Source organism: Theobroma cacao, chromosome 5 (genome assembly GCF_053813885.1).
Source record: "Theobroma cacao isolate CCN51 chromosome 5, ASM5381388v1, whole genome shotgun sequence".
Classification (NCBI taxonomy): domain Eukaryota; kingdom Viridiplantae; phylum Streptophyta; class Magnoliopsida; order Malvales; family Malvaceae; genus Theobroma; species Theobroma cacao.
In genome coordinates, this window is record NC_142643.1 from 33,760,653 (window position 1) to 33,774,509 (window position 13,857).

The 13,857-nt window shown below is 33.5% G+C and overlaps 1 protein-coding gene across 2 annotated transcripts; it reads left to right on the forward strand.

Moving 5' to 3' along the window:
- The first annotated feature begins 3,496 nt into the window (after positions 1-3,496).
- On the forward strand, positions 3,497-13,851 carry INO80 (DNA helicase INO80-like protein). Of its 2 annotated transcripts, XM_007028584.3 has the most exons (23): positions 3,497-3,958; positions 4,153-4,240; positions 4,432-4,813; positions 4,961-5,393; positions 5,486-5,686; positions 5,810-5,920; positions 6,375-6,799; positions 6,922-7,030; positions 7,149-7,229; positions 7,302-7,474; positions 8,083-8,208; positions 8,912-9,073; positions 9,158-9,215; positions 9,426-9,656; positions 9,816-9,962; positions 10,060-10,620; positions 10,719-10,976; positions 11,072-11,179; positions 11,644-11,738; positions 11,859-12,015; positions 12,277-12,474; positions 12,582-12,737; positions 13,175-13,851. In XM_007028584.3, exons 1-23 carry the CDS (start codon positions 3,899-3,901, stop codon positions 13,454-13,456), a joined length of 4,602 nt encoding a protein of 1,533 aa, XP_007028646.3. In that variant the 5' UTR covers positions 3,497-3,898; the 3' UTR covers positions 13,457-13,851. The 2 variants fall into 2 exon arrangements, with proteins under 2 accessions (XP_007028646.3, XP_007028647.3); XM_007028585.3 differs by lacking the exon at positions 4,153-4,240.
- The last annotated feature ends 6 nt before the right edge of the window (positions 13,852-13,857 follow it).

Below are 13,857 nucleotides of genomic sequence, written 5' to 3' on the forward strand. Positions count from 1 at the left end.
ATATTTGTATATTGTCTCTACTGTTTTAATTTGTCATTCATCTTTAAATTTCTCTTTTATCTTTCTTTTGTCCCCAATTTGAAGGTAACGTTTGTAAAAAGTCAAGAAAGTGTTATTCACCTCCCTCTAGCACATTCGTTTGGGACCAACAGTAAGTTAGGCTCAACATGCTTTCATGCTTTTAAATTCACCTTCACCTATAAGAGAATAAAAGTATATCCATTAAATTTACAATATATAAAATAACAAAACTACAATATCCTTTATAAATTCAAATATTACTAATATAGAGTAAATGTAAAAATTAAAATTGAATTGACATATGAGAATTAAAGAAACATTAACTATGAATAATGATAGATTAATGATAAATGTTAGGAATTTCAAAATTTGTGAGTTAAAGGGTTTAGTACAATTATTTGATTTGGAGAGAAAAAAATTGTTTGATTTATTCATCAAAAAAGAGAATAGGAGAAAGGGATTTCAAATTTGTGTGAGTTAAAGGGTTTAGTATAGTTATTTGGCTTTGAGAGAAAAAATTGTTTGATTTATTCATGGAAAAAGGGAATAAGAGAAAGAGATTTCAAATTTGTGTGAGTTAAAGGGTTTAGTATAGTTGTTTGGTTTTGAGAGAAAAAAATTGTTTGATTGACTTACAAAAAAGGAGAATAGGAGAAATGGTGAGAACCATGTGCAAGGGAAAATAAAAAAAAATAAACGATTTAAAAAACATTGAAGGGTAGGTGTGCAGTGCACAAAATGAAAAGGGAAAAGAAAAAGAATTTTGAAATTTGGGCTTAGAAAGGATTGAATTCCAAACTCTTAAAGCCAAAGTTAGGTGACTTACAACTATTGCAAAACAATTTATTTGATTTGATTAAAGGTGGCAAAACCATATATTTTAATTTTATACATATAAAAATAAAAAAAATTGAAGGTGGCTATCGCCACCCCTATCCCCCTAACTCACTTATCTTTGAAATGAGTTTCAAGGGTTGGATAAGATTGAGAGGAAGTGATCTCTATTCAACTAAAATTTAAAATAAATCATTTAGTTTCATGAAATAAATTATAATGTATAGTATGAAAAAATAATATTTTTTAATTCATATGATAACTTTAGCAAGTACACCTAAGTTAATTGTTACACAAACCTTATATTCAAACAAATTGGTTAATTTATTAGAAACAAAACCAATATGGCAAACTTCTTAATAATTGAAGTAATGGTGAACATAGAATTTTGTTTGGTTTTCACCTCGAGTACTTATTAATCTTTTAACTCTCTTGCGATTGTATAGGTAGTACATTTATGTTTTAGTGGTGGTATAATATTTGAAAAAGTTTTTAAATTATTTAAAAAAAATTCAAATGAGCTTTTATTTTTATATTGCGTTCAATCAACTCTTATATTTCTATTTTGGACTAAATAAGCCATTATAACTAATAATTTACTAATTATCATTAGTTAAAATACCATTTATCAGTTTATGCTCTCATGATGTTGACATGAAGGATGAAAAATGTCACATGATAATATCATATGTTATATCAGCATATCATGTCATCATTTTATTATAACATGTCAACATGTCATATAACATAAAATGTCAAGTGATATTTTGACTATAATAACAATTAGCCAACTATTAGCTATAAGAGTTTATTTAGTTCAAAATAAAAATATAAGGGTTTGATGGCTTCCCTTGATAATATGGCCTCCAAATATTTTAGTTTTACATGCAATTTTTTTTTAATTTTCTTAACTTGTCCCCAAAATATTGTGAAACTTATACTTACTAGCTAAGCCTAACATATAAATTCTAACCCAATATGTTAAACTTATTGGATTTAAAAGAAATAAAAGTAAGTCTATTATCTTAAACTCACTAAATTTTAATATAAAGAGGTATCTCAGTAGTCTAACCTAATAGTCCGATAAGTTAATTAGTAATTGAAGAAGCAAATAGAAAATAAGAGGAGATTTTCCTCAGAAACTACCCATTTTGTGCACAACACAAAGTAAAGAGGCATTTGAGTTTGAAAAATTGCTTTATTTTCCACTCTTGCATGCAGAAAGTGAGAGAGAAACTCCTTCTATGATTTTGTTTGGCCATCAAGAAAACAAAAAGTTGATTGTCAAACTCCATTCCATCTTCTATGTGAGTGGTGCTTTTGTACATTACTTGTACGACAAGTTTGGTTGAGGGAAAGGTTATTTCTCAAAAAAATTTCTCCCTTCGTTTGTTTTGTTTATGGAAGAAAGAATAATAATTTCTTATAATAGTTATTACCATCTCCCCCATGATATTAGAGTCCAAAATATTTTGGACTAAAATATCCTTACTTACTTTCAAAAATTACAAACTTAGACCTACAAAATTAATATTTTAAATTAAAAGATAAAAAATTATCAATATTTTAATATGATAATAATATTAAAATATTAATATTTAAATTATTAAATGAAAATATAAATTAAAAATAAAAAATGCAAATATAGAAAAAATAAAAAATAAAAAATTTTACTAATAATTTAATAATAAATTATTAAAATTTTAATGAAAATAAAAATTAAATTTTTAGAAGGAAAAAATTACTTAAGTTTGTCTTTTGGTATAAATTTTACTAAATTATATAAAGAGTAATTTTGTTTTTGATGAAAATAAATCTTATTATAAAAAAGAGTTTAAGTTTTTAATTATATGTTATAAAAAATTAATATTTTAAATTTAAAACTAATTAAAATTATTAATTTTTAATCATAATAATATTTAAATTATAAATAAAATATTGATATTTTAAAATTTTAATGATTAAATTATAAATAAAATATTAATATTTAAATTATTAATATTTTAAATAAATTATAAATTATTAATATTTTAAAATAAATAAAAAATTAATCATATATTATAATAAGCGATATTGTTATCTTTTTATCACTTATTATTTTATTATTTTAAAATTATTTTTACCAATCAAATATCGTAATAAGTCAAAATAGTAATTTCTACTTTATTTTATTCCGTCAAGTAAGCTATATAATAACATTTTCATTTTATTCCTATCATATCCTATTCTTATAAAATACTTATTTTATTTTATTTTATTCCGTGAATCAAATGTGCCTATAAAAGATAATGTTCTAAAGCCATTAGCTAATGATTATAGTATTATTATATAAAGTTCTTGTTGATTATTAAAGGTATCTTTCTAGTAGGCTCTCCCTTAAAAATGCTCTAATTTCATCCAAATCTTAATTAAACTTAATAAAAGGGTAAAGATTTATTTAAATTTTTGAAAATAATTGAAAGAATTTTAAATATTATACTTTTAGTGTAAGAGAGAAAAGTGTTTTTAGGTTTAAAAAGAAAAAATAAATTGTTTGATTATTGATCAGTCATTGACTGCCACGTGCACAAGAAAAAAGTTGCAAAATGGCCGCCGCTACACCGTATCAAAACCCTGTTATCCCTCTCAAAACATTTTGCCACTCGAATATTCAGACAGCAAATTCTCCCAAACCTGCCACCTCTCAACGGCTTTAAACAAAACCGAGAAGGGCAAAAAAAAAAAAAAAAAAAGTCCTAGCAAAATAGCTTTCGAAAGAAAAAAGCAGTGCGCACATTAAGAAAAGTCACCCACACGGCGTAAGTTAGCAACTCCCGATGAATCCTACACCGTCTGTGTCTACTACGTCCCTTCTCTATCTTTGTCGACCCACCTTATCCTACGCATCGTCACCCTCCTCTTTTTCCTCATTGGATTTCTCTCGTCTGCTAGGGTTAGGTTTTTTATTTTTTTATCTTTCTCCGTTTTTTACAAAATTCTTCCCCCATGCTCGTCGCGGAGTTAGGGTTTTGCTATTGGGGACTCTCTTCACTCTCTCTTCTTCATGGAATCAAGGCGCCAATCGAAGGATTCGTTGTCCTACTCCAATCTCTTCAATCTTGAGGTCTGTCACTTGGCTTTTGGATTCATTTTCTCAATCGATTTTCTGTTTTTAGCTGGCTTCGATTTGTTGTTTCTAAGATTTTGTATCACTTATGATGAATTTGACTTCCTGGATTAGTTAAATTGTGGTTTTAAGTAAGTTTCTTCTTCTTTGTTTTTTAATTTTTGTGTTTTCTTTTTTGGTTTGTGTTGTAGTCTTTGATGAACTTCAAAGTTCCACAACCTGATGATGATTTTGATTATTATGGGAATAGTAGTCAGGATGAGAGCAGAGGTAGCCAAGGTAGGTTTTTTGTTTTTCAAATTGAAATTAAGGGGTCCTTTGGATTTTATGCTTGTAATGCACCTTTTTTTCTTTTCAATTGGTTTTGTTTGTACGTCTGGAGAATTGGTGGTTAAAAGAGTTGGCTTTAAAGATTCTTTTTTTAACTAAATTATTGTGCATTGTTTTGTACAATGATGGGCTTTCAATAGGTGGAGCACTGGTGAACCATGGTAATGGAACTATGTCTGAGAGGGAATTGAGGTTGGCGAAGCGAAAGCGGAGGGGGGCTTTCAATAGTGACGAGGAGGACGAAGATTATCAAGGCACTCGTATTACAGAGGAGCGGTATCGATCAATGCTCGGAGAACACATACAGAAGTACAAAAGGAGGTTCAAGGATACCTCTGTGAGTCAGGCGCCTCCTCGAATGGGCATTCCAACACAAAAGAGCAATTTAGGTGGTTCAAAAATGAGGAAATTGGGGAATGAGCAGCGAGCAGGATTCTATGATATGGAGACCACATCTGAATGGATGAATGATGTTAGTCCTCAGAGGCTTGCAAACTATCATGAAGCAGATCTTGTACCCAAGTATGGCATTGTTTGATTTAATCTTTCCTTTGGTTGCTACACAATGTAGTATCGAAATATATGAATTTTTAAGTTCCGTCTTGTGTTTTTCATAATCATATAACTTGTTGGAATAATCAACAATTCTTATTAACGTATGATCTGCAGAATCATGTATGAACCTGCATATTTGGATATTGGGGAGGGCATCACTTATAAGATCCCTCCAACTTATGATAAGCTGGCAGTGTCATTGAACTTACCAAGCTTCTCAGATGTCCGGGTGGAGGAATTTTACTTAAAGGGTACTTTAGATTTGGGGTCCTTAGCAGCGATGATGGATAGTGATAAAAGGTTTGGACCTCGAAGCCAAGCAGGGATGGGAGAGCCTCGGCCCCAATATGAATCACTTCAGGCCAGATTGAAGGCTTTGGCAGCTTCAAACTCAACTCAGAATTTCAGCCTCAAGGTATCTGAAAGTGCATTGAATTCCTCAATTCCTGAGGGGGCTGCTGGAAATATACAGCGGTCTATTTTGTCAGAGGGTGGTGTATTGCAGGTTTACTATGTTAAAGTTTTAGAGAAAGGTGACACGTATGAGGTTAGTTCAATTTAAATTATGATGGTCTTTTTTTTATTTAATTGGTGATGGCACTTTTCTTAAACGTCCTCTTTGCCTGTTTCTGGCTGCAGATAATTGAACGAAGCTTACCAAAGAAACCTAAAGTGAAGAAAGACCCATCTGTAATTGAGAGGGAGGAAATGGAGAAAATTGGAAAAGTTTGGGTTAACATTGTCAGAAGGGACATACCAAAGCATCATAGGATTTTCACCACTTTTCACCGAAAGCAACTAATTGATTCAAAGAGGTTTGCAGAAAACTGTCAGAGAGAGGTATGTATATTGTTCTGTGACCTCTACATCAGTATCTTGTTATACCTTTTTTGATGCATAGACTGTAGGGCTTTTGTCATCTTGTATCTTGAAGGTTTAGTGATGATCAAATTTTTGTACCAGGTGAAAATGAAGGTGAGTAAGTCCCTTAAATTTATGAGGGGTGCTGCATTTCGCACAAGGAAATTGGCTAGAGATATGCTGTTGTTTTGGAAGCGGGTCGACAAGGAGATGGTATGTTTCTTCTTCCTTTTTGAAGTTCATTAAGAATCTATTTGAAGCTTCTGAGAATTGCATGTACTCTCACAGAGGTACATCAATGGAGTATCAAGTGATATATATATGTAGCCATGTTCTGTGCGCTGTGAATGTGCTGCAAACTTTAAGAATTTTGACATGATTTGTTTCTTAATTGCTTACCTGGATGATTTTTGAGTAAGGATGACCTAGAGCACACCAAATATTAGGAATGGAAATATGATATGGCTTATTGGATGGTTCATATTGATATACGAGATATGAAGGAGGGTGATTACGTCGGGTATTGTTAGCCGCATATTTTGTACTCTAAGCTTGACTTGTTACTGAAACAACCAGTGTATGAGTTCTTTTTGCATCATTATTGGACACTTTTGCTTTCTGCAATTTTTGGTTGAACCTGCTGTTATGTAAATTCCTATCCTTGTAGGCAGAAGTGAGGAAAAAGGAGGAAAGAGAAGCTGCAGAAGCTTTGAGGCGTGAACAGGAGCTTCGAGAACAAAAGAGGACAGAGCAAAGGCTCAATTTTCTTATACAACAAACAGAACTTTATAGTCACTTTATGCAGAACAAGGCAAATTCACAGCCCTCTGAAGCCTTGCCAGCAGGGGATGAAGAACCAAATGATGATGAAGAAGAAGAAGATGATGCTGGGCCCAGTGGAGAAGAAGATTCTGAGGAGGCTGAATTGAAAAAGGAGGCTCTAAGAGCTGCTCAAGACGCTGTATCTAAACAGAAAAAGTTGACTAGTGCTTTTGATACCGAATGTTTGAAGTTGCGTCAATCTGCCGAAACTGAAATGCCTTTAGAAGATAGTTCAGTTGCAGGGTCTAGCAATATAGATCTGCATAACCCGTAAGTTTTCTTTCGTTTAGATCTTTTGGATAAAACTACAGTTGGAGGTGATTTTTTTACTCTAAAGATTTTTTATCCCTTCTTCACTGAATTTATGGACTTGAGACTTCCAAATTGTGCAGCTCTACTATGCCTGTCACCTCAACAGTTCAGACACCGGAGATGTTTAAAGGTTCCCTCAAGGAATATCAGTTAAAGGGCCTTCAGTGGCTTGTTAATTGTTATGAGCAGGTTGTAAGGCAATCTCCAGCTGAATAGCCTTTTAGTAATAATTAGAAAAACAATTTTCTTAACTTCTTTCTTTCTTTTCATATGATTGTGAGATGGAAGGTTCTTTATTCTCTTTCAGGGTTTAAATGGTATACTTGCTGATGAAATGGGCTTGGGAAAAACTATTCAGGCAATGGCGTTCTTGGCTCATTTGGCTGAGGTAATTACTGTAGTTGGTGTTTTATGTGCAGAAAATGTCCTTATCCTAACTAGGATTGCTTGTCTTACACAGGAGAAAAATATATGGGGGCCTTTTCTTGTTGTTGCACCTGCTTCTGTCTTGAATAACTGGGCTGATGAGATTAGTCGTTTCTGTCCTGACCTGAAAACTCTTCCATATTGGGGTGGACTTCAGGAGCGGATGATTCTTAGAAAGAACATCAACCCAAAGCGCCTTTATCGAAGGTACCCTACTTTTGTTTGCAATGTTTATTTTACTTTATTAAATATGTGAAACATTGTAACTTGGTGCTTAAATACCATATGGCTAATGGCTACTTGTAATCTGAAATTTGATGTCTCTGTTCTTTTAGTTTGTTAAATTTTCTTGAATTTGATACACTAAGCAATAGTATATCTTTTGGTGTTGTCAGAAATCAACCAAACTTTAGAGTGATGTGGCTTTTAGCACTCAAGCACCTTGCTTGGAGTGAGGATTTACATGCCAAATGTATTTTGGCTGGGGACCATTTACTGCCCATAAAGTTTTCTTGCATCTTCTTTTGGATTATACATTATAGGGTTACATTAAGATGTTCTTTTTAAAACTTTACATTAACATGGTATTAAGGGGAAAAAAGAACAATAGAATGAATGATGCATATTAGTGGCATATATAGACTAGAAGTAACTTGAGAGTTTTTGAATGGTAGTTAGTTTTTTGTTTAATTGTACCTCAAGTCAGTTTCTTGATACTTATGGAGTTGGAATTGTTTCAGAATGGCTACTTCTCTCTTTTTCTCTTCCATGCCTTATATTGTTTGTTTAAATATTAATTATTTCTTTCTTTTCAGGGAGGCTGGATTTCATATTCTAATTACCAGCTATCAACTGCTAGTGTCTGATGAGAAATATTTTCGACGTGTGAAATGGCAATACATGGTATTAGATGAAGCACAGGCAATCAAGAGTTCTAGCAGGTTCTTACATTTGTCTTTAAACCAGTTTAGGTCCTTAAATTTATGAGCTTTAATCCTTATTAATTGTTTTCTATTTTGGAAAATATTTAAAGAGTGAGTTCTTCTGCATATTAAATGTCTTGTTGACTGCTGGCAATTTCACCCCATTGGATCCCCCCATTTTTGTTTCAGTTAGTTTTTGGGAAGAATGGCATCGTTACATGCAATGATATTGATGTTATTCTCTATTTTTTTTAAATGCAATATATTAATATTATTCAGTATAGAAATTAGAAGTATTATTTTGGTGAAAGATAGTTAATAGTTGAAGAGATCTATAGTTCTACTTGAATTCAAACTTATAAGTACCCTTTCCTTTTCTTCTGAGGTTTATCTCTGTGTCTGTTGCAGCAGTGGATTATCCGCTTTCTTGTTTAGGAATCTTATATGTTCATTTACATGCAAAGCTTGCAGAATACATTACTGCTTCTTGGTTGTATCAGTGGTATTCCATTGTTTGTCTGCTATAAATATTGACTGCAAAGCTTTTAGAATACATTATACATGTCAGTTGCATCATTGGTTTTCCATTTTTTGTATGCTAAAAATTGGTTCTATTGGTCTTCTAACAGTTGCATCTCTGGTTTTCCATTTTTTTCTTTCAACTATTTTAATCTTGTATACTCAGTTGTATCTGATATTCTGATTGGGTTTTGATTTGCAGTATAAGGTGGAGGACACTGCTAAGTTTCAACTGTCGGAACCGCTTGCTTCTGACTGGTACACCTATCCAGAATAACATGGCAGAATTATGGGCCCTTCTGCATTTCATCATGCCAACCTTATTTGACAGCCATGAACAGTTCAATGAATGGTTTTCTAAGGGGTATGTGTTCCTTATGTATTCACCATGGACACATTTAACCATAAAACATTTCTTTATTAATTGTATCTCTTCTTATATCATCAGAATTGAGAATCATGCTGAACATGGGGGTACTTTGAATGAGCACCAGCTTAACAGATTGGTGAGCATTCTTTTCTTGCTAGTTTTTGCTATGAGGATAATTAGGAAGTTGTACTTGTAAGAACTATAAATTTCTCTTGCATTTAAGATAGTTTGGTATATCTAGCTACTGAAACTGCTATATGTTTTTCTGATAAAAGGGAATATAAGTTTTTTGGCCCTATTGGATTGGTATTTCTTAATGGTATATTCTTTCCTCTCCCCTTGGCAGCATGCAATTTTGAAGCCCTTTATGCTACGACGAGTAAAGAAAGATGTGATTTCTGAGTTGACTAGGAAAACAGAGATTACAGTTCATTGCAAGTTGAGTTCCCGGCAGCAAGCATTCTATCAAGCTATTAAGAATAAGATATCTCTGGCCGAGTTGTTTGATAGCAATCGTGGACCTCTTAATGAAAAGAAAATTCTGAATTTGATGAATATTGTTATTCAGCTGAGAAAGGTAAGCTATTGATTTCTTTAGTTTCTTGTTATCCCCTCCTCATATGGTAAAACAAGTTGAGCAAAACATGGATCTCTGTCCATTATATTGTGTGAAGTTGTTTCTTTTTGTTTTAGAAGTTTTGGATTATTTTGAAAACTTTTATTTATATAATGGAAGGTGTGTAACCATCCGGAGTTATTTGAAAGAAATGAAGGAAGCACATACCTCTATTTTGGAGAGATTCCAAATTCTCTTCTGCCTCCTCCATTTGGGGAGTTGGAGGATGTACACTATGCAGGGGGTCATAATCCCATATCCTACAAGGTAATTCTGTTAAATGATCTGTAGCTTTGATCGTAAAAATTTCTGTTTTTTTTAGTGCTTTACCACCAAAACTTCTTACTCTTTTTTTGTTCTCCAGATACCAAAACTTCTCCAACAAGAGGTTATACAAAGTTCTGAAACACTATGCTCAGCTGTTGCTCGTGGAGTTTACCAAGAATTGTTTTACAAATACTTTAATGTATTCTCCAAAGAAAATGTTTATCAATCTATTTTCCGACAAGAGAGTAGCTCAAATGGGTTGTCTGTCAGAAGTGGGACATTTGGTTTTACCCATTTGATGAATTTGTCTCCCGCAGAGGTTGCATTTCTTGGAACTGGTTCTTTTATGGAGAGACTTATGTTTTCTATTTCAAGATGGGACGACCAATTTTTGGATGGAGTTTTAGACTCCCTAATGGAGGTATTGGATGATGACTTCAATTCCAGTTACCTTGAGAGCGAAACGGTCAGAGGTGTTTCAAGGATGTTGTTAATGCCATCAAGATCTGAGACCAATTCGCTTAGAAGAAGATTTGCAACAGGTCCTGGTGATGATCCATTTGAGGCTTTGGTTGTGTCTCATCAGGATAGGCTGCTATTCAACACTAAACTTCTCCATTCGACACACACTTTCATCCCACGAACTAGAGCTCCTCCGGTATGATCTCACTTTTAATTTCATCTGTTTTATGTATTATGGCGGACAGCTTAAACTAGAATCAGATATGTTACTTACTGTTCTTATCTTCTCGATAGATTTTTGCCCAATGCCCGGATAGAAATTTTGCTTATAGAATGACTGAAGAGCTACATCACCCTTGGGTTAAGAGGTTGTTGATTGGGTTTGCTCGCACATCTGAGTTTAATGGGCCCAGAATGCCAGATGCTTCTCATAGTTTAATTCAAGAAATTGATTGTGAACTACCTGTGGCACAGCCTGCCCTTCAGCTTACATATAAGATATTTGGTTCTTGTCCACCCATTCAAAGTTTTGACCCTGCAAAGTTGCTAACAGTAAGAATATTTCTTGTTCACTTTGTAGTTTCTCTATTGGGCTTCAATATTTATTTATTTTTACATTACATTAACTTCTATTATTTTCTCATTAGGATTCTGGGAAGCTTCAGACTCTTGATATTTTGTTGAAACGCCTGCGGGCAGAAAACCACCGTGTTCTCCTGTTTGCACAAATGACAAAAATGCTGAATATTTTGGAGGTCTGTATTACCTGTTTCTCCTTAACCTTTATGTTACTCCCTATGTTTGATTGTTCTGTTTCAAGCTTGATTCATAGATTTAACATAAAACCATTCAGATCAAGCTTTTAAATGTTGATTATGTTCATAGAGTGGATGGGTCAAAAATTAAGATTAGACATGTAATAAAACAGAAGCATTTGAAAACACTCTTAGACAGTGTATACTGTACTATTTGTGATGCATAATGGAGTGCAATTGCAACGTGTAACTGTTATCATTGCTTGTATGTTTTGGAATTAAAAATGGGTGTTTTATTTCTAAACATACAAAATTCAGATTTTATCTGAATCACAAAATCTCAATCTACAATAACAGAATTAGTGTTGTTTATTGATTGTTTTATACTGATGGACTGCTTTGGGTTTTGTTACTTTTGTCTGTGTCTGCAAAATATTGGGCCGACTGTTTGCATATTTTTGTAGGACTATATGAACTATAGAAAATATAGGTACCTGAGACTTGATGGGTCTTCCACCATTATGGATCGACGAGACATGGTCAGAGACTTTCAGCTCCGGTAGGGATTTCATTCACATGTGACTCATCTAAAAAGCTTTCAGTAGTCTGTCTTTTTGTCTTATCTCCTGTAATGAAGCAATAAAAATAAAATCCTTTATTTTTTTTTTTTGTATTGCAGGAATGACATTTTTGTATTCTTGCTGAGTACCAGAGCTGGTGGACTGGGTATAAACTTGACAGCCGCAGACACTGTAATCTTTTATGAAAGTGATTGGAATCCGACCTTGGATTTGCAAGCCATGGACAGAGCTCACCGTTTAGGGCAGACAAAGGATGTAGGTTCCTACTTCTTACCTCTATAGTATTATTGTGTGTGAATTACTTGATGTCACCAAATTTGTTTCATGGTTTGCTTATGTTGTGTATAACTTTCTCACTCACAATTCTGCACACAATTTTCATTTTTTTTCTAATATGATACGTAGTTGTTTATATTTAAAATTTCAAACAGTTTTTTGAGCAAGTAATGGTGCGTTTAATTTTCAAAGTTATTGGATTTTTTAGTTTAAAATTTAAGGCCAATCTTACATGTGTAGGTTACTGTCTACCGGCTCATTTGTAAGGAAACAGTTGAGGAGAAGATTTTACGGAGAGCAAGTCAGAAAAGTACTGTGCAACAGCTTGTCATGACAGGTGACCTTGTTCAGGGAGATCTCTTGGCTCCTGAGGATGTTGTATCTTTACTTCTAGATGATGCACAGCTGGAGCTGAAATTAAAAGAAATTCCACTGCAGGTAAGATTTAACTCTGATAGTGTATAAGTTCTTTTTTCCAGCAGCAAAAGAGGTCTTAGAACTGCTTATAGCGTCTATATTCATTTTATGTTTGATGCTCCCTCAAGGCTAAGGATAGAATAAAGAAAAAACAACCAACGAAGGGCATACGGCTAGATGCGGAAGGTGATGCATCTCTGGAAGACTTAACAAATACTGGAGCTGAGGGTACTGGGACTGAGCCATCTGCGGATCCAGAAAAAGCCAAATCCAGTAATAAAAAGGTACTAAAGCTCATAAAGCTCATCTAGATTCCAATTATGATGGAAATACCTGTCATGTTGTTTTATAAGAAATAATGAAGGTTTATATTAGAGAAATTCCAGGATATTTTTAATAAAACAAAATGCAAAAGAAGAAGAGCTATGCAAAGACTTCGGACTTAATCTGAGCATATTTTATGCTTAAATGCTGCATAGTCCTATTGGTTTGTGTCTTGTTATATTAGTTGTTGGAAAGAATGATTTTATCTTAATTATTATTTCTGGATGATACTTGGGCCCCACTTTTCCAAACCAATGAAAAACTAGTATCCTCTTTGAAGGTGGTTGTGTCATGCAATTTGCTTTTAGTGGTGGTGACCATGAGAAATTGAGCATGAACCTCTTTAAGCTAGACTTTGTGTGTATTAACAATTTTGTTAACTTAAATGTATGTGCAGAGGAAAAGTGCTTCTGATAGGCAAAGAAATTCTCAAAAAATGAGTGAAGCTAGCCCAATGGACAATGATTTGGATGATATCCTTCAAGATGATGACTTGCAATCACAGAGACCAAAGAGGCCTAAGAGGCCGAAGAAGAGCGTAAATAAAAACCTAGAACCGGCAATAACTACTGCATCCGCATCAGTTTCAGTTTCAGAGCCGGTCCAGTATCCACCTGGGCACGAGTTTGGTCCTGGTGGTTTTAGGACTGAAATGGTGCATAGTAATATATTAACGTGATAGGTTCCTGATCTATTGTGGATGGTTGTGGAGGTCATTTCGAGTAAGATTGACAGGCGCCCAGTCATCCTTTTATTCTGTTCCTGTATTGACTGAAAATTGCTGGAACAGGAGGGAGATAAGACATGTTGAATGCCATAATAGTATGTATATATGATTTTTTATTCGGGGGGGTATGGGGAGGAAATTTTTTTAGATTTTGTGGTAATTACATTAGAAAATTTGGGTAAATAGAGGTGGGATAGTATATATTTAGATGCTGTAACCAACCAGTAAAAGTTGGGAGGAATTTACTGAGCAATGTAATTTATGTTACCATCACTCAATTTTGGGTTCAGTGCTCCACCGTGGCTATAATTCTTATTCAATAGACCAGGGAAGTGATTTCATGGTTTTTTTTT

Bases quoted from the DNA above. Each gene is read 5' to 3' on its own strand.
- INO80 (XM_007028584.3), top strand. From the start codon at position 3,899: ATGGAATCAAGGCGCCAATCGAAGGATTCGTTGTCCTACTCCAATCTC. The intron at 4,241-4,431 runs GTAGGTTTTTTG...GGCTTTCAATAG, and splicing joins TGAGAGCAGAGGTAGCCAAG to GTGGAGCACTGGTGAACCAT. The intron at 4,814-4,960 runs GTATGGCATTGT...TATGATCTGCAG, and splicing joins GAAGCAGATCTTGTACCCAA to AATCATGTATGAACCTGCAT.